Source organism: Dama dama, chromosome 22, assembly GCF_033118175.1.
Source record: "Dama dama isolate Ldn47 chromosome 22, ASM3311817v1, whole genome shotgun sequence".
NCBI classification, from domain to species: Eukaryota; Metazoa; Chordata; class Mammalia; order Artiodactyla; family Cervidae; genus Dama; species Dama dama.
The window spans coordinates 39194454-39214768 of record NC_083702.1 but is presented as its reverse complement, the minus strand read 5'-3'; the positions used below and the strand labels follow the sequence as shown (position 1 = coordinate 39214768).

General features: G+C 40.4%; 1 protein-coding gene across 4 annotated transcripts in view; it reads left to right on the top strand.

Annotated features, from left to right (window-relative positions):
- Nucleotides 1-20315, top strand: part of TMTC1 (transmembrane O-mannosyltransferase targeting cadherins 1) — a 287777-nt gene that overhangs the window by 25348 nt on the left and 242114 nt on the right. For 3 of the 4 annotated variants that reach the window (XM_061125208.1, XM_061125205.1, XM_061125204.1), the window contains exons 3-5: nucleotides 4936-5009; nucleotides 8130-8306; nucleotides 14349-14540. In XM_061125208.1, coding sequence (XP_060981191.1) covers nucleotides 4936-5009; nucleotides 8130-8306; nucleotides 14349-14540 — 443 coding nt within the window. The remainder of the gene's footprint in view (nucleotides 1-4935; nucleotides 5010-8129; nucleotides 8307-14348; nucleotides 14541-20315) is intronic. The other variant, XM_061125206.1, reaches the window with a different exon arrangement.

Sequence of the window (20315 nt, the reverse complement as noted above, 5' to 3'; positions counted from 1 at the left end):
AATCGGAAAAAAAAAAATCCATGGTAACTCAATTATGGGGACAAAGCAGCCTGAGAGATGGACATTTATTTAGGAAAAAATATTAAACTATTTGCATTTACAAGGAGATAGGGGAGGCATAAGAAAGTAAAGAAGTTTGACCTACATAATACACTATACTGGAAAGTAAAATCTAGAGACCATTACTTAATTATAGATATTAGGTTAGGTTTCTAAAAAGGAGGACAGAGGAATAGTACAAAAGAAATGTGCATTATGAAAACAGTGAATGATTTTAAAAAAAAGAAAAACAGACCATAGTGTGGTGAAAGAGGGATTTAGTAGAATATATCCACCTTGTGTTAAACAAGAATAAAAATGGGACCATCAATTATGACAGGAAGAATAGAGGGTTTGAATTGGAGGGGAGGAAGGTTTAGTTTAAGCATGTTGATATGATTAACAATTTGCTTTCTTAATTATATAATCAACAAATTGTTAATGAGTCCTTGCTTGGTACAGGCCCTTTGCCAGGTGCCAAGGGGATATGTGAGTGGGCAGTGGGATTCCCTACCCACAGTTTGTTCATAAACCTCTAGAAAGCCAAAGAGCATACACATAAAACCATAGAAGACAAAGCAATATGTTGTGGTAAAACTACAATTCCAGTGAAGGGAAAAATTATTCCAACTTCAGTAGAGATGAACAAATTCATTTATTTACTTAATTTTTCAATAAATATTTGAGTGACCGGAATATAGTCAATCAATGCAGGACTATACAGTGAATAAGGTAGACTTTCCTCATTGAAAACCTTGTGATTCTTGGGTTTCCTGACAGTATATTTCTTGGGAAATTTATGGGTTTTTCTTAATTCTGAATCATGAGAAAAATCAGTAGAGAAATTAGGAAAATGGGGGAAATCATTGAAATTCTCCTATGAGAATTAAAACTTAACAGTCATCACGAGACATTACTGTTTGAAGGAATGCTCATATGTCAAGTCAAAAACAAGAACAGGAAATGCTTACACACGGAGTTGAAGGTTAGGGTGAGCATTTTCAAGGCTGGAACAGAGTACTCGGGGAAAAAATTGGTCGTGATCTAATCAGCCCATCTAGCTTTCAGCTGCGGCCATGTGTTAAGTGTGTGTTCCTGCTCAGTCTGATACCAGGAGAACTCGTTTTGCAGATAACATAATTAATAGCTTTATACATATAGTATACTTCATACAAATCCTAAGAGTGATAGTCCAAGAAGTAACAAGTTCTGGGGGCAAGTGAAGTCCTTAATTGGCAGCTCCCACTTGTGATTCTGTAAAGCCTGCTAGGAGATCTGAACATTACATTATTTGAATTCAACTCAATTAGGTTCACTGATATTTTTCAAATGTTTAAATATTTCTTAAAGGAATACATTTCCCAGGTTACAACTTCCCGATTGGTGATGGAAACCTGCAGCTTGAGGGCAGAAATAATTGCTGTCCGTCTCTGCATTGATATCTTTGACCAGTCTTTCTGTACTTCACAGGACCCTGTGATTCAGCCTACATTGTTGTGGAATCAAGCCCAAGGGGCTCCAACTTAACATTTCATCTTTGCTTTCTGTTGCTTACTGCTGCCCCCCTTTCACTAATCTATGCTGTCATCACTTTGTCTTGGCTCAGTGGGTAAACATCCTCCTGCTATGCAGGAGATGTAGAGTCGATCCGTGGGTCGGGAAGATGCCCTGGAGAAGGAAATGGCAATCCACTCCAGTATTCTTGCCTGGAAAATCCCATGGACAGAGGAGCCTAGCAGGCTGCAGTCCATTGGGTCACAAAGAGTCAGACATGACTGAGCAACTAAACACACACACACACACACACACACACACACACCCCCACACACACACACACACACTCTCATCACTTTATGGCTTCCCTGCCAGAAACACCCACACGCTTACAGACCTCTCTTTCCTCTCCCTGGAATGCTGCATTCCCTTTCTGGCCCAGAATTCACATCTCCCTGTCTCGAGTTTCCTGAAGTCCTCCGTGCCTGACCTGTAAGTCCCAGTGAATATAGCCAGCCTTTCCACGAAGCCTTCCCGGATCCTGCAGTCCAAATTAATCCCTTCAGTCTTCTCATGGCTGTGATTTCTCTCCTTTACAATGCATGCAGTTTCCTTGTAACCTATTAATACCCTTTTTTGACTCCCCACCAGATACTAACTGCTTGGGACAGGCTTTATCCCTCCAGCTGGCGTAATACCTGGCAAAGAGGAGGCGTTTGGAAAATGTTTGTTGAAGGGAGTGATACATGCAATTACTGAACAAGATGACATTGACAAATTGACTTGCAGCGTTTGGCTGGTCTGGACATATATTAGCTGATGACAGTCACTTTGTTTTTAAGACACTAGCCTTCTTGCCCCCAGAGACCCCAGCTTAACAAGGATGTAGAATAGGGGTTCAGTGACCACGTGGGGGTTTGGAGCTGGCAGCAGAGTCTCGATGTTAGCACTGACTTTTCAACACCCCTTCTGAGCTTCTGCTCCAAGGGACACTGCATTCCTTATATCTGGGCACGTCCAGCTGGCACATGCTGCTGTTGCTGCTGTCTCCCAGCAGAGCTGACTGACTACAGTTCTAGAAGCAGGGCTCCAGGCGCCTTCACAGTGTCAGTTTCACTCGCCCGGCTTGTGATTGCCTCGTTCCAGCTTGGTACCCCCACTACCAACTTGTGAGTCTCGCTGTGTCTGAGTTGGCCACAATCCGTTGTGCTGTGGTGGCTGTCCCTCTGGGCCCAGATGCCTGGCCTCATCCCAGGACTTTGTTGCTGGGGAGCTGGGCTCTCTGTTGAACCTTCCAGAGGTCTTGCAGGTGATGCTGAGCTCAGGGCTCTAGGAGGCAGTGGTGTAGAATGAGCAGAACTAGGCTTCAGAAGTGAATCGTATGCAGTTGTAGCTTTACAGACTGCGAGGCTGAGCCAGGCCTTGACACTGAGGGGAAACCACACTGTCACTGCCTACTTCCCTCACGCATTCTTCCTGACGTGTCACTCAAGTTCCTTATAGATTAAGGGATCAATGAACAGCCTGAAACAGCCACTTTAGGTAGGAGCTTTCAGTTCTCTACTGCCAGTGAAATTCTTTGGCCATGTCCAGGTTCCTCTTGATGTGGATTAGACTAGAATTTTTCTCAATTATGTGACTCGCTATCCATCCAGATGCAGGTATTTAATTGAATTATTTTTTATCTAGATTTTAACTAATAGATATATTGGATTATCTAGTAAGGTTAACATAAAATATCACACAGGTATACCTTAATGTAAAAAGATGATTTCTGTACGCCACACGGGAAAACCTCAGTGATAAGAGTCTCCCTCCCTTGCTCTGCAGACAAAAGGAAAACAGAAGGGCATCAACACCGAGTGGGCACTTTATGTATTGGGCTGGCCAAAAAGTTCATTTGGAAAAACCCAAAGAACTTTTTGGCCAGCCCAATATATCATTTTACTTATTACAGCAGTAACATGAGGTAGGGGGTGTAATACTCATTTTAAAAATAACAAAACCAAATCTCAGAACTTAAAGATGACAAAGTTGAGTCTCACTCAGATGACAAGAGGAGTCTATATTCGAGCCTTGGGTGGTCTAGCTCCATGGGTGTGTCATCACCTCTCCTTTATGACTGCAAAGTTTGCTCATTATTTGAGGATATTTATAGGTCTATTTCCCAGAAATCTATTTTCTGCTATGAACTGTTGATTGATTCTTCAACAAACCATGGGCTTCAGGTCCTCTGTGATTTGGGTGAAGCTGTTTTCTGTGCCTGAATGTCAAATCTGTTCATTTGTCTTGCAAACTCTTACTCCCCATGTGAGCTTTTCTTTGAAACTTTCTTTGAACCATACCCCAGTTTTTCCTTCATAATTTTATTTCTTGGATTTAAAAAAATTAAAAGAAATGTACACATGTTTTAGATAGTGAAATAATACAAAGGTTTATAAATAGGCATCTATCCCCCCACCCCTCTTCCATTTCAGTCCCTTTCTGAAGTAACACGTTAAAAACAAAATTTCAAACTTAAGAAGTGTAATGACCATATTACTCTTTATCCAGAGTCACCGATTTTTAACCTTTTGCAGCATTTGCTTTATCATCCTTGCTCTCTTTTTCCTTCAATATATGGAAATATTTTTTATTGTCTGAAACATTTGACAGTAGGTTGTGTAATTCATGCTACTTTATACCTTAATAATTTAGTTGTGATGTGTATTTTCTAAAACCATGGTCATTAGTCACTGTTTCTTTTTAGCCTTTTCCAATCTTAAGTTTGTAACAGTTACCAGTCTTCATTGTCTTTCTATTATATTATTTATATCTTTAGATGTAATTAAAATGATATATTATGATGTATATAATGTTATTATATGTTATTAATGTGATATTTGTTATAATAATGTATACTGTGTTGCATAATTATAAATATATAATCAAGTTTATATTATATAATTTATAACATGATTTACATGTATGGCATATTATATTAAAATTTTATAATATAACTAAAATAATGAAATATATGTAGGTACAATAATGTAAGAACATCTGAATATAAAGGAGGAATTTATAATGTATATAGTATATTTTTAAGTATATGTATTATATTGAAAATATGTTATATGCAATAATATATTATGATAGATTATGAGTTGTATTATAGTCAAGAAAGGTTAAAAATAAAGTTAAGCATGAAAATCTTGCCCCTTTCTTCCTCTCTATCTCCTTCTCTAAAATTATTGTTAAATGTTTAGGATAACCAGAAGTGATTAGTCATATATCAGAAATTGAAGAATAATGTATTTTCTAATTTATTGTTTCTTTCATTCCTCTAAAAACAAATACATTTCTGTTACGGGTCTCTGAGAAAGTGGTTTTCTAAGGTTTTTATTTTTTCAAAATTTGTAGGTAGCTGGAATTGTTGGCAGAGCTGATGTGTTGGCGTGCCTGCTGTTTCTTTTGGCCTTTCTCTCCTATAATAGGTATGTATGGCTAAGAACGCACTTGTCTGTGTTTACAGGCATGCTCCTCCCTGGGAGTTTCTGCTGTGTGTGTGTGTGTTTGTGTGTAGATTCTGAGCTCCTTCCTGAGAGAGGAGGGAAGCTTCTTGGCTGTGAGATAACTGTGAGCTTCCTGGAGACCTGGCATAGGAAACTGTCTCTTAACCAAAGACTAGGCTGTTCTGTTTTCCAGCTGTATTCTGAACTATGTCATAGCCTCTTAGAAGGACTGTTCTCCCAATGCTGGGAAGATAAGCTCTAGCTTCTTGATTCCTCTTACTGAGAATGGAATTTGAAATCAGCTCTGAGCCAAATTATACTGGGTATAGTCCTCTCCTCTATTTAACTATGATTTGCTTAATTTGTCCTTTTCATTTTGGTCTTAGTTTTTTGACCCCACTTTATTATACTCATTAAAGGAGCTTAAAGCTTAAAATAACAAGGCTGAATTGAAAGTACTATTCTCAACTGTGATTTTCTAATTCGCACATCTTTTTATCAAAATACAGAAGCTTCTTGCTTTGTGAGACTGAAAAGCAATAAAACAGTCTCCCATTATATTGCCTCTTTCCCCAAAAGATGATCAGATTCTCACCTGAGTTGTGACATAGCCATATAGGCAAAGGGGTGGGTTAAAAATGGGATGTAATACACAATGGAATATTACTCAGCCATAAAAAGGAATGCATTTGAGTCAGTTCTGATGAGGTGGATGAACCTAGAACCTATTATAACAGAGTGAAGTCAGTCAGAAAGAGAAAGATAAATATCATATTCTAACACACATATACAGAATCTGGAAAAATGGTACTGAAGAATTTATTTACAGGGCAACAATGGAGAAACAGACATAGAGAATAGACTTATGAACATGGGAAGAAGGGAGGAAAGGGTGAGATGAATGGAAAGAGTAACATGGAAACTTACATTACCATATGTAAAATAGATAGCCAATGGGACTTTGCTGTATGGTTCAGAAAACTCAAACAGGGGCTCTGTATCAACCTTTAGGGGTGGGCTTGTAAGGGAGATGGGAGGGAGGTTCAAAAGGGAGGGGATATATGTGTACCTGTGGCTGATTCATGTTGAGGTTTGACAGAAAACAGCAAAATGCTGTAAAGCAATTATCCTTAAATTAAAAATAAATAAATTAAGAAAAAATCTTAAAAAAAAAAGAATGTAATGGGGGCAGTGACTCAGTGGCTGGCCCAGATAAAGGGGGACAGTGAACCATTGTCCTGCTTCATGGAGTGATGCCTGGTTAAGGATTTATAAACCTTAATCTTTGGGTCAGTTCATTATTGGCTTATAGTCTTACAAAACACAGTGACTGCAAGGGACACTGTTCTAAACCAGTGGTTCTCCATATGGGACAAATTTGTCCATGTTGTCCCCAGGGACATTTGCAATGTCTGGAGATATTTTTGCTCACCTGGCATGTGAGTGGAGGCCAAGGATTCTGAAGCCTGCAGGACAGCACTTGTAACAAAGCATCATCTTCCCTGAGCTGTGCTGAGAATCCTTGTTGTAAAGCAGCTTAGACTTTGGATCAAGGATGAACTGAATTAAACCTTATAAAGTTTTGGTTTAAGAGCAGAACCTTTTCTTAATGTAAGACCAAGCTTCTAGTCCTGACTCTGTAGCCTCCCACTTCATTGCATGAGTATGTGCTTAGTTGCTCAGTCGTGTCCTATTCTTTGTGACCTCATGGATTGTAGCCCTCCAGGCTCCTCTGTCCATGGGATTCTCCAGGCAAGAATACTGGAGTGGGTTGCCATTTCCTTCTCCAGGGGATCTTCCCGATCCAAGGATCGAACCCATGTCTCTTGGGTCTCCAACATTGGCAGGAGGATTCTTTACCACTGTGCCACCTGGGAAGTCCCTCATGGCATTGCTAGTTATATATGAGTGTTGTGAAAATATTAGAAATGTAAACCCAAATTCAACAATTGTTTCCTGTTTGCTGTGGTATTAGAACAAGATTAACCATCACTTTTGAGTGTGAACTTGATCTCTCAGGCCTTTTCTGTGTGTTGATAAACTTGGGAATGTGAGTGGGCCTGAAGCCTAACCGTACCTGTGTGATAATAAGCCACATTGCTACGGCTTTCTGTTGTGCAGGTCACTCGCACTTTGAGTAATTTAAGCTGTCAACCAGCTTCGGAGAAAAAGCCTGTCTCCTACAAATTTGGAATATAATTTAGGCAATTGTTCCAAGACATAACAATAAGGGGGAGACGTCACAACTGCAGATGTATTGGCCTACCGAGGAGAGGGAACAAATTGGTGTGTCACCTGCAGAAGGAGCGTTGAGGTTTCATGCTGGGGAGCTGATTCTTTTTTGTAAGGTTAAAAAAAACTTTACAGCAATTGGAGGGTTTTAGAAAATCCCTGCTGGAAATTAAGCTGAGAGAAAAAAAAATGTTTTCCCTAAATATTCTCACATAAAATACACTTACAACTATAGATTAGAAACTAATACAACATTGTAAGTCAGCTATACTTCAATTAAAAAAAAAAGAGATCAGCCAGAATAAGAGAAAAAGACTAAAGCATCTATATTTTCATCACATTAATGATGATTGTGTTTTGGTATCTATTCAGTGTTTTCTTTGTACAGAAACATATAAAACACCTTCACAATAATAATAATAATGATGATAAACATAGGATGAGGTACAGGGAGGCATTGACCTGCCCCCTGTTACCTTATTAGTTAGCAGACCTGTGATCTGAACCCAGGAAACCTGGCACCAGAGTTCATGCATGTGGCTTATACTATTCACTTACTATATATTCACCTAAACATCTTTCCATTTCACTAAGTATATCTCTATATACTAGCATTTTAAATTGCTTTTTAGTGTTCCTCTGTTATATGCCATATTTTACCATAACTTATATGCTTTTACCTAAGTACCAAATTCAGCATTGTCAGTCATTTACTTTTTCCCATCTTTGCAAATTTTATTCTTAAAGATATCTTTGCTCATCTACTTAGAATAAAATGAAATCTGTGTTGGCTGTTACCTTTAAAAGGTGGCATTTCTTAGCAACCCATATTTCTTCTTGGAGTAAAACCCTCTCAACTTTGTTTTTCAGGAGTGTGGACCAGTGTTGTGTTGGGGAAAGTTTCCCTCCCACAGCTTCTCCCTTCTTCTTGCTGCTCAGTCTGTTTCTGGGGACCTGCGCAATGCTGGTGAAAGAGACGGGCATCACGGTGTTCGGAGTCTGCTTGGTTTATGATCTCTTTTCTTTATCCCACAATCATGATAAATCGTAAGTCATGTCAAAGTTTTGCTGTCAAGTGGTGCATGATGTGCAGAGAAAAATTACTTAAATCAATAGTCTGAAAATTTTCATTAAAAAAATAGAGATACAACATTCTGGTAAATGTAACCTCATCTTGGGGGCTTTCCTGGTGGCTCAGTAGTAAAGACTCCATCTGCCAACACTGGAGACACAAGAGATACAGGTTTGATCCCTGGGTTGAGAAGATCCCCTGGAGAAGGAAATGGCAACCCACTCCAGTATTCTTGCCTGGGAGATCCCAAGGAGAGAGAAGCCTGGTGGATTGCAGTCCATGGTGTCATAAAAGAGTCAGACAGGACAGAGCGACTAAACAAAAACAAACCTCACCTTAGACCATAATATAGTAAGGCTTATTTCCTTAAGATAGATGCATTGTATGTGTTCAAACTTTTCACACTTGTGTAAATGAGGATTATAAAGTTTTTGTGAGCACCAAATTTGGAATTGAAAAGTACCTATGCTAATTGCAAGTTTATATCACTAGATTGTTTTGGTTGTATAATACTGAGAAATCTTGATTCACACAGGAGAGTGGTTACAAATGGTAACAGTTTGTTAACAGCTTGACTGGAATCTATGCATTCACATAAGTGCTATCCTTCAAAGAACACTGCTAAATTGGAGTCTGTTTACTAGCTTGAGGGGTGGTGTATTTACCTAAGTTTTGAATGGGGCGGGGTGGTGGGGGGGGGGGTGTTTTTGGAATTCCACAACAGACCAGTCTAAACCATACAGGAATACTTAATTGCATATCATATTCAAGTTAAAGAACAAGTTTATTTAGTAGCCTGTTTTCATTTAAAAAATGTAGGCACTTTCATATTGTCCTGTGGGTTATAGATGATAAGAATGACTAAGGCGTTTTAAAAGTTCAAGCACATACTGTAATTTTCTTCCTCAGGATTACTAACAATGTGATGTGCAAACCCCATTTTTCAGTAATTATAAGTTCCTTACGTTTGAACTTTTAATAAATGCAGCTGATTTATTCTCCGGCCTTGTCCGGAAGAATTTTATCTTTAAAAAAAAAAAAAATCCTGCCTTTTTATCCCATTCCCTACCTCTTTATACTTCTTGACACAAAGATAAGAGCAGTGCTATTGCATGTCAACAAGCTGAGATGAGTCATTAAATTCCTGCCTGGGCATACTTGGAGATAATTTAAATAGATTTTAGTACTCTGCGAGCTCTCTGTGAATCTCAGAGGCGTGTAAAAGGAAGGAGCCTAGTTATCATTTTGACCCAAGCTTAAACCAAGAAAGCTGTGAGCCAGAGGACCTCCCCGTGGCTTATATGAGTGTGCCTCTCCTCGATATCGTTTTAACCAATCGCAGTAATTGCATTGCTGACCTTCCCATCAGCTCCTCTGGCTTTCCACTTGCTTCTGCCTCCTCTTTGTGTGTGCCTCCTTTCCTCTGTGACAAGTGACTGCAGACCTTCCCCTCTGGTCCCATCCAGAGATATTTTAACCTCATATCGACTGAAAAAAAAAACACCCACAGAACTTGAAAGTTGAGAATTACGTTTTATTTGGGACCATTACTAAGGATTTATAACCTGAGAAAGCCCCTTAGATAGCTCTAAGGGAACTGTTCCATAGAGGTGAGGGAAGAACTAGGATGTATGAGTTTTTGCTGCTGGGGGGAAAAAAACCCTATAGTTTAAACTCAAAAGAGTGCTAATCACAAAAAATCAGACACCTCAAGTTAGTGATTTAGTGCTTTGCAATATATTAAAAGACGCAAGAGTCTGGGCTCATTAAAATTTTTCCTTTGATATGCGTCTCAGCTGTCTAGGGTCAGTATCCTGTTTTTCTCCATTCTGAATTCCCTCAGTGTGCACCCTGGGGCCAGCTGCAGTGGCTGATAGCTTGATGGCAGACAGCATTCTTTTGTCTACACTCAAACTTGAAGTCTTATCTCCTTTGGTCTTAGGACTCCCCAACACATGGTTGCTTATAGTCCTTTCTTCTTCATCTGGTCACTATTGAGCTAGGCTTTTTTCAAAGAGGATAATTATCTCTTTTAGTCCTTTAGTAATTTTCTTGACCTTCATCATACCAAACTGCTGGAAGTTTTATGAAAAAATAATAACTGCTGATATGTAGCTTGGAAGTTGCATAGTTCACAGTCTATGGATTTTTTGTTTGTTTTAGTAACTTTTAGCTCTCACAACCACCAGCATCTCTGCATAGGTGGAGGTGTTCTTTCTTTCCTGCATCGTTTTCTCCACCTGTTCAATGCATTCCCATTTTGTGCCTGGCCACACATAAGACAGATAAGATTCCTTCCCACAAAGGGCAGTGCTGGGGAAGACAGACGTTACGTGAGTAATTACATGAGTACCTGAGTGCAACTGTGAACTTGATAGGAAGGGACTGAGAACAGGTAACAGGGACTCAGTTCAGTTCCGTTCAGTTGCTCAGTCGTGTCCGACTCTTTGCGACCCCGTGAATCTCAGCACGGCAGGCCTCCCAGTCCGTCACCAACTTCCGGAGTCCACCCAAAACCATATCCATTGAGTCAGTGATACCATCCAGTTGTCTCATCCTCTGTCATCCCCATCTCTTCCTGCACTCAATCTTTCCCAGCATCAGGGTCTTTTCAGATGAGTCAGCTCTTCACATCAGGTGGCCAAAGTATTGGAGTTTCAGCTTTAATATCAGTCCTTCCAGGACCCATCAGGACCCATCTCCATTAGGATGGACTGGTTGGATCTCCTTGCAGTCCAAGGGACTCTCAAGAGTCTTCTCCAGCACCATAGTTCACCAGCATCAATTCTTTGGTGTTCAGCTTGTTTTATGGTCCAACTCTTACATCCGTACATGACCACTGGAAAAACCATAGCCTTGACTAGGCAGAACTTTGCTGACAAAGTAATGTCTCTACTTTTTAATATGCTGTCTAGGTTGGTCATACCTTTCCTTTCAAGCAGTAAGCATCTTTTAATTTCATGGCTGCAATCACCATCTGCAGTGATTTTGGAGCCCCCAAAAGAAAGTCAGCCACTGTTTCCCCATCTATTTGCCATGAAGTGATGGGACCAGATGCCATGATCTTAGTTTTCTGAATGTTGAGCTTTAAGTCAACCTTTTTACTCTCCTCTTTCACTTTCATCAAGAGGCTCTTTAGTTCTTCTTCACTTTCTGCCATAAAGGTGGTGTCATCTGCATATCTGAGGTTATTGATATTTCTCCCAGCAATCTTGATTCCAGCTTGTGCTTCATCCAGTCCAGCATTTCTCATGATGTACTCTGCATATAAGTTAAATAAGCAGGATGACAATATCCGGACTTGATGTACTCCTTTTCCTATTTGGAACCATGCTGTTGTTCCATGTCCAGTTCTAACTGTTGCTTCCTGACCTGCATACAGGTTTCTCAAGAGGCAGGTCAGGTGGTCTGGTATTGCCATCTCTTTCAGAATTTTCCACAGTGTATTGTGATACACACAGTCAAAAGCTTTGGCGTAGTCAATAAAGCAGAAATAGATGTTTTTCTGGAATTTTCTTGCTTTTTCGATGATCCTGCGGATGTTGGCAATTTGATCTCTGGTTCCTCTGTCTTTTCTAAATCCACCTTGAACATCTGGAAGTTCATGGTTCATGTATTGCTGAAGCCTGGCTTGGAGAATTTTGAGCATTGCTTTACTAGCGTGTGAGATGAGTGCAATTGTGCGGTAGTTTGAGCATTCTTGGGGATTGCCTTTCTTTGGGATTAGAATGAAAACTGACCTTTTCCAGTCCTGTGGCAACTGCTTAGTTATCCAAGTTTGCTGACATATTGAGTGCAACACTTTCACAGAATCATCTTTTAGGATTTGAAATAGCTCAACTGGAATTCCATCACCTCCACTAGCTTTGTTCATAGTGATGCTTCCCAAGGCCCACTTGACTTCACATTTCAGGATGTCTGGCTCTAGGTGAGTGATCACACCATTATGATTATCTGGGTCATGAAGATCTTTTTTGTACAGTTCTTCTGTGTATTCTTGCCACCTCTTCTTAATGTCTTCTGCTTCTGTTAGGTCCATACCATGTCTGTCCTTTATTGAGCCCATCTTTGCATGAAATGTTGCCTTGGTATCTCTGATTTTCTTGAAGAGATCTCTAGTCTTTCCCATTCTGTTGCTTTCCTCTATTTCTTTGCATTGATCAGTGAGAAAGGCTTTCTTATCTCTCCTTGCTATTCTTTGGAACTGCATTCAGATGATTATATCTTTCCTTTTCTCCTTTGCTGTTCACTTCTTTTCACAGCTATTTTAAGGCCTCCTCAGACAGCCATTTTGCCTCCTTGCATTTCTTTTTCTTGGGGATGGTCTTGATTCCTATCTCCTGTACAATATCAGGAACCTCCATCCACAGTTCATTAGGCACTCTGTCTATCAGATCTAGTCCCTTAAATCTATTTCTCACTTCTACTGTATAATCATAAGGGGTTTGATTTAGGTCATACCTGAATGGTCTAGTGGTTTCCCGCACTTTCTTCAATTTAAGTCTGAATTTGGCAATAAGGAGTTCATAATCTGAGCCACAGTCAGCTCCCAGTCTTGTTTTTTGCTGACTGTATAGAGCTTTGGCACCTTTGGCTGCAAAGAATATAATCAATTTGATTTCGGTGTTGGCCATCTGGTGATGTCCATGTTTAGAGTCTTCTCTTGGGGATACCTGATCAATAACAGTATCTCTTGAGTGAAGGCTATGCTCCAGGAATGGGACCATGCCATTTACAGGTATGAAGTCACTTACTGCTGACAGCTGTTACCCTTGTTTCACAGAGCAGAAAGTATAGGCATAGAAAGTAACCTCTCGAGGGTCACCCATCCCCGATTTGGATTCTGTCTGTGTAACTCCAGAGTCACAGGGTTACCCCTGAGCGCCTGACTCCATGGGGCACATGTGACTGGGGCAAATAACCTCCCAGGGCATCTGCAGCTCAGAGCCTGGGCTCACAGTAGTAGCAGGAGATGATCTCAGAGGTTCTGCCTATATTGGAGGGTCTTGACTCATTGAGAATCTCACATAATTGTGTCTCCTTTTCCCAGAAATTCTTATCTGCTAGTTTAGAATAAGGGCTTCCCAGGTGGTACACTGGTAAAGAACCCATCTGCCAGTGCAGGAGACATAAAAGATGTGGGTTCAATAACTGGGTCGGAAAGATCCCCTGGAGGAAGACATGGCAACCCACTCTGGTATTCTTGCCTGGAGAATCCCATGGACAGAAGCCTGGCGGGCTACAATCCACAGGGTCACAGAGAGTCGGACAGGACTGAAGTGACTTAGCATGCACACATCCATCCTTTTGGATTCTGAATTTAGGTTGTTTTCACTTTTTTGGTTATATACCATGCTGGAGTTACATTTTGTGTGCACATACCTGCACGTTTTCCAGGGCATAACCACAGAAGTGAGATTGTGGGCCCACAGATAGATACATATTCACTGTGTTGATGTGGGGCTATTCTCTTGAAATAACTGCAGCAGTGGATGAGAATCCTCTTGTTCCATATTCTCCCCATCCCTGAGTAGTGTCATACTTTTAAATTTTTGCCCAGCTAATGTTATGGAATATATCTCAGAGGATTCATGGAAGAATATGTGAGAATAAGTTGCATGGATCATCTCTAAACACAATTTTACAAGATAATAATAATGAAAATCCCAAATATCCCTTCAGCTAGGTTATGATAATTCAACTTATATTTATTATGAGAGAAATGTATGAGGAGGATGAGAAGTGAAGAGTGTCTGTATGTGTATTGGTGACCACATGAAAGGATTAAATCTTCATCTTCTCTTGTAATGAGCCAATATGACAAGTTCTAAAATTGGAAATAACATTATTATTTAATGTTATTTTAAAAATATTGTGATAAATACCAGAAACAGAAGAGCTAAAAGATTTGGAAATAGTTGTTTCCAAGGGACAGGGCTTGGGGAGGGGATGGGGACCCCTGTTCCTTGTTGCAGGTCTTGTCGCTCCTTTTGACGTTATTTCCTCCTCACAATTAGGAGCAATGGGGTCATCCATCAGCGCGGCCCACAGCAGCCTGGAAGCTCCCCGACAGCACACTCTTTCCGGGAGAATGGGAAGCAGCAGCGGTTCCCTCACAAAGGAGCTTGGGGTGGCTGCCATGCCATGCCGTCTGAACCCAAGAGCAGTGGATTCCCCGTGTCTCCTGGAGCTGTGTGGTCCTTGATGAGGTACCGGACTGGGCTCCTTGACCTTGTGTTTTTACCATCCAGCATCACCTGTTGCAGGGGGATCACTGGAAAAGTGAAGCGCCGAGTCAGTTCTTTGTGACACCCCCACTCTTGTTAGCCTCCTTTCTTTTCCCTTTCCCATTTCCCTTCCTCTTTCTTCCTTCCTTCTCTTCCCTATCCCTGTCCTTCCCTGTGTCATATCAGATAAGAAAGGAGTAGCTGGAAGAAGTAACCCTGCTGGCTGCTGTTATTTGGAAGGAGAGATGAGGCTGTGAAGCCTCAGTTAAGCGGTACAAGCATTCTGCTGCTTCCCTGGGGGAAGAGCCTTGCACATCAGAGCACAGGCCCCTCAGTTTTCTTTGGGAGGAGAGCTCTGCCTTCCCCTGCCCCGACTCCCTACTTTTGGTGTATGATAATGAAAGGTTGTTGCTGAGCCGTGAAAAATGCCGGGATTCATTTTTGGTCTTGGATTCAAAAATGGCCTCTGGAGGAGAGGAATTCAATCCAGGGCCAGTGACGAAGCTTGCTCACTCAGAGCTTTTGTATATTAAAGTTTTATTAAAGTATAAAAGAGAGAGCTTCTGACATAGACATCAGAAGAGGGCAGAAAGAGTGTCCTCCTGCTAGTCTTTAACAGGAAGTTATATACCTACTCGCAGGCTGCTAATTAGAGAAAGGAAATGTCTCATAACTCAGAGAATGGCACTAGGCCCCTCACCCACAACATGCATTTTGAGATAGCATTGGTACAAGGTGAGTCATCCCGGGCCATAAAATGTTTGACATGAATCTTGAAGAGGCAGGTTTCCATGGTCTCATTAACATAGATTAGGAGAACAATTGTATGAGTAAAACATATTGCTTTTTTGAGCCATTATCGTTTCTGAGTCTTAGTCTTAGGCAGAACCAACTTGAGGAAAGACAGAGTTTAAGGTAAATACATTGTTCATTAACATAGGTTAAGAAAAACATTTCCATAGGAAAAAAAAAAACCGCATTAGTTAGCTCAAAGTTTGAGAAAAGTTAAGTTCGGGTGAAACAAGGTGTTGTCATGGCAACACAGAATTTTGAAAGAAACCTCCTTTTAATTTTGTATAAAGAAGGGAAAAAAAATCTGACACTTGTAGTTTGTTTACTCCTGCCACTTAAGAGAGATTAAAAAAATGTTTGACACTTCCAGCCTATTTCTTCCGTTCGGGGCCCCTAGTCTTCCTGCCTGTTACCCTCACAATAGGAATTTATTACAGCGCAGGTATATGAGGTAGCCCAGGGAACACTGCCTCTCAGGAATGTTTCTGAGGGTTCAGGAAGATCTTTAAAGTACAAAATTTTCTTTCTTTTTAAAAAATCTTTGGACCTAGCCATGAAAATTATCATAGATTTATCTGAACAGGTACTTGGGTAAATTAGCTTGCCACTAAAAGCAGGAAATGGCAAACCACTCCAGTACTCTTGCCTGGAGAATTCCACGGACAGAGGAGCCTGGTAGGCTACAGTCCATAGGGTTGCAAAGAGTCGGACACGACTGAGCGACTTCACTTTCAAAATAACTCAAGCCATGGGCAAGTAAGAATTTAATAAAGACGGAAATTTGACTCATACTGTTAGCACTTAGGAGAAGGCAATGGCAACCCACTCCAGTAAGTAGCATATTGCTATTCTTAGTCTTCTCTACAGTCCCAGAAAACTCCCTGTTTTGGGGTGTCTTTGTTTCCAATTAGTCCTGCCTTCACTGTCTCTTAGATCATACTCCATTTATTCATTCATCAGCAAAGATCTACTGAATGTCTGCCATGCGCCCGGCATGTTCCAGGTAGGCACCAGGGCTGTACTGGGGTTTAAGGAGGACAAGATCCTTGCCCCTGTGTAGCTTTCCTTCCAGAAGAAGAAGACAGACCCTAAGTAACCAACAAGGAGTGAACAGTGTGGTGGAGAGTGGTGGGTGAGCCTGGCTGGGGCGAATTCCCATTGGTTGGTCAGGGAAGGTCTCTGAATCCTTGTGGATGAGAGGAGGTGCTCACCCTGCTCAGATCTGCACAGAGGGTTCCAGCCTTGGGATAACTATCAAGTGGGGATGGGAAGGCGCTAGTTCAGGGGGTGGGCAGGCCTAGATGATGAAGAGTGTGTTGGCCATGGGAGTGAATTTGGATTTTATTCTGAGTGGAGTGGGGAGACTTTGGAGGGTTTTGTTGTTGTTTGCTTGTTTGTTTAATGTGGCAAGATGTGGTTATATTACAAATGTTCAGTCTTGTTTCTTGTGGTGCTTTATTTAGGGGCAAGAGCAAAGCAAGGAGACTTTCATACTGACTGAGGGGAGAAAAGAGGTCTTGGCTGAGGGTGATGGAGCCTGAGATGTAGGCATATGGTGGATTTTGAAGACGTCTTGGATATAGATCTAACAGGACTTGCCAATTTCGGGTAAAGGGGTGAGGGAACGGCAGGAAACGAGGGTGTTCGGCTTTCTAGCTTCAACAGCTGGGTGAATGGTATTGTCAGTTACTGAAATGGAAAGGCTAGAGGAAAAGTTGGTTTCGGAAAGGATAAAGTCACAGAAATGCATGAAATTCCTGAGCAAGAAAGAAGAGTGGTAGGCTGTCAAAACCTTGAACTAATCTTGACTTTTTAGTACAGGGCATGAAAGAAAAGAGGGCAAAACATTTGGGGGAATTGTAAATTTTTTTAAGGAAGGCAAAGGAGAAGAAAAAAGAAGAATAAATAGAGCACTGGAGACTCTCATGAAGGGACGGAAGGCAGGCTGCAGTGTGACTGACTTCCACCAGTCAGACTGGGTGCATAGAGTGACTTGAGTTCCATGCAGATATGCCTGTATTGGCTTCTGCTCTCAGTTGTATCCCCAGATCCTCTTATAGTGTCTGGTTAATTGTAGTTGTACAAGTATTTGTGAAATGAATAAATTAATGAGTAGATGGTAAGAAAGTATTGAAATTAAGCAAAAATAGAACATTTTAGTAAATTTGGCAATAAAGAAATGGGGCAAAGGATGTTAACTGCAGGCATGTGAGGTTTTTGTTTTCATTTTTATTTTAAATTTAATGGATGTGTGTATGTATGTAAATAACTTGTAGAGAATATAGAGGTAGGTGCAGGAGCAAAAAGGAATAAGATGAAGTATGCATACCAGTGGTGTGCTGATAAATGCTTAATCATTGGCTGTCCAAAGAAAATAAATCCCCACTTGTTGTGTTTACAAATTTCCATGTAACTCCTACCCTGACTGATTTCAAGCTACAAATGTGACATAGCTGAAACTGGAGTTGCGAGAGGTGTGCCATAGCCCGCCATCTTGAAGCATTTCCACTGCCCAATAGACTGTAGATGTAAATAATCTCAAGAGCATAGACAGAAGTAAAATGAAGGAAACTGATTAGGAAATGATATGATTTGTGTACTTATTACCTTTATTTTTAGCTTGATTTATTTAAGCTTACATAATTCATTTTATTATAAAAGATATTATAATTGATATAAATATAGACTATATGTACATATAATTTACTCTAAGTTATATAACTTAATTTTAAATAACGGCTGTCTTTAATAACTGGCCTGCAAAATTCCTGAAAATTTAATAGTCATTTCTTACAGGACAGTGTGAGCTCCAGTACTCCCGTGAAGACGGTCCTTCAGGAGGGGAAGAAAGCTTTACATCTATTATCTATCACTATGTACCAGGAAGTGGGCTTGCACCACCCACGTGTTATTCCATGCAGCCAACACAACATTTGTTTAGGGTAAATCTTACAGTTTGCTTATCAGGTGGAAATGGAAGATCTTAGAGAGGTTAAATGGTCATTTAACACATTTACATAGTGGGTAAGTGGTAAAGTCAGGATTGGAATTACAACTGCACAGCCACGAATCCCGTGCTTTGCCTGTCTGCTGTGCTCTGAAGTCTGGAATCCCAGGTGAGAACTTGGCCTTGGGGAGGAGGCAGGACGGCGGTGTCATGCTCTGTGCAGCTGGCCTCCCTGCTCAGCTCTCAGGGATAGAAGATTCTTGCAGCCATCCGTGGGTCCACAAATAAGGCCTCTCCTAACTGGCTTTAATATAGACCATTGGTGCTTATACATTGAATTAGGTGATATGCTTTTAAAAAAAGTTTTTTTAACTCCGAGCCTCAGCCTATTTAGAAAGAATAATGCTTGGAGAGCAGTGCACAATACAAGTGGAACTGGGTCAGGATCTTACTAAGTGAACATGTTTGTGAGCAAGAAGGATCATTATCCTTCCTTGAGAGGAAACTTGTCATATATTTTCCTTCTCTGGAAAGGAAAAGCATCATGTATTTGACTATAAATTCGATTAGTATCAAAATTAGTTTTAAAAACTATGTTTGTCCTTTTTTCAGAAGGTGATCAGGTAAAGAAAATAAAAGCTCAAAGAGGCAATGTTATCTTAGTTCTGAAGATCTCTGTGGACAGTGTTTAAATCGTGAATCCTTCACTTACCAGGTCCTGGACAAGTTATTTTATCTCTGTGAGCATCAGTTTTCTCATCTCCCAAAAAGGGACCTAATTGTAGCATCTTACTGTCAGATTGCTTGTCAGGACTCAGAGCTACAGTAAAAGCAGGTAATAAGTCTGTAAATAAGTGTCTGGCACACAGTGGCCATTTGGTGTGGCAGCCAGCAGCATCATTAGTAGTAGTTCAGAATTATAAATATTATTATTCCTTATGACTTTCTAAACACTGGAATGTGACTTTCTAAACACTGTAACTGGTGAACCTACAGTATACAGGCAAGGAATGTGTTTTTATGGAATTTTTTTTTTCTTGCTAGTATGTATTTGTGTTGCATGGATGGCATTAGGTTGTCAAAAATTGGTCTATATACTATCATATAAAATGTATTCAGAAGTTACCAAACACAGGGGGACCATCCCAACCCAGGGAAAAGTCATACTGTAAGTCATTTATTTAGTTGCCTGTTTTTCTGTATGGCTTAGTGATTGTCTTATAGGTAGCAAGTGGCAAGTGCAGTGAACCTAGGACTTAGGGTAGACACTCTGGAATCAGATGAAATTTCAGTTGATTCCATCTTTTGCTCAGTTGCTCCATGTGAAGTGAGAAATGTAAATCTTCCTTCTCCCACCCTCTTCATTACATACAGTTGATTCACACATGAATATCCTTTCCCTTTCACCTTAGAAAACTCAGTGAATTCTACCTGAAATCTTATTCTCATAACTCACATCTGTTTCTATAACTATACGTAGTCATTTTTCATATATAGACCTGATATTTAAATCACAGTGATTGCAATTGGTATTGAAGAGAGTTCTTGGCTCAAGAGCTGTCTCCTTTATTCTGCTGCTCTGCGACATCTGTCATGAATCATCCATTCTGTCAGCATTTACCAAATGCCTCCTATGATCAGGCACTGTTTTGGGTGTCGAAAATATATGATAGTGAAGTGAACAAAGCCCTGCCCTTATGGAACTTAGCTGGATGATGATCATGGTGTTTTCACTTAAAATGGGCTCATTTTCAATCTTTGTGGGTAAGACAGTGGTTAGATTTTTCACTTCCATGTGTTTTAAAAGTCTTTATTGTATTCCTTGCACAGAGGCCTGCAAATAAAAACAAGTTTAGGACTAGAGAACAGGTTGTCACTAAAGTGAAACTGTGAAGTCATTAAATTCAGGGGAATTAGAAAGGCATATAAATATTTTGACCTTCACTGATGGAATGGATCACTAACTTTTAAGTGTTGTTTTAATACTTTGGGGTTTCCCTGGTATCTCAGATGGTAAA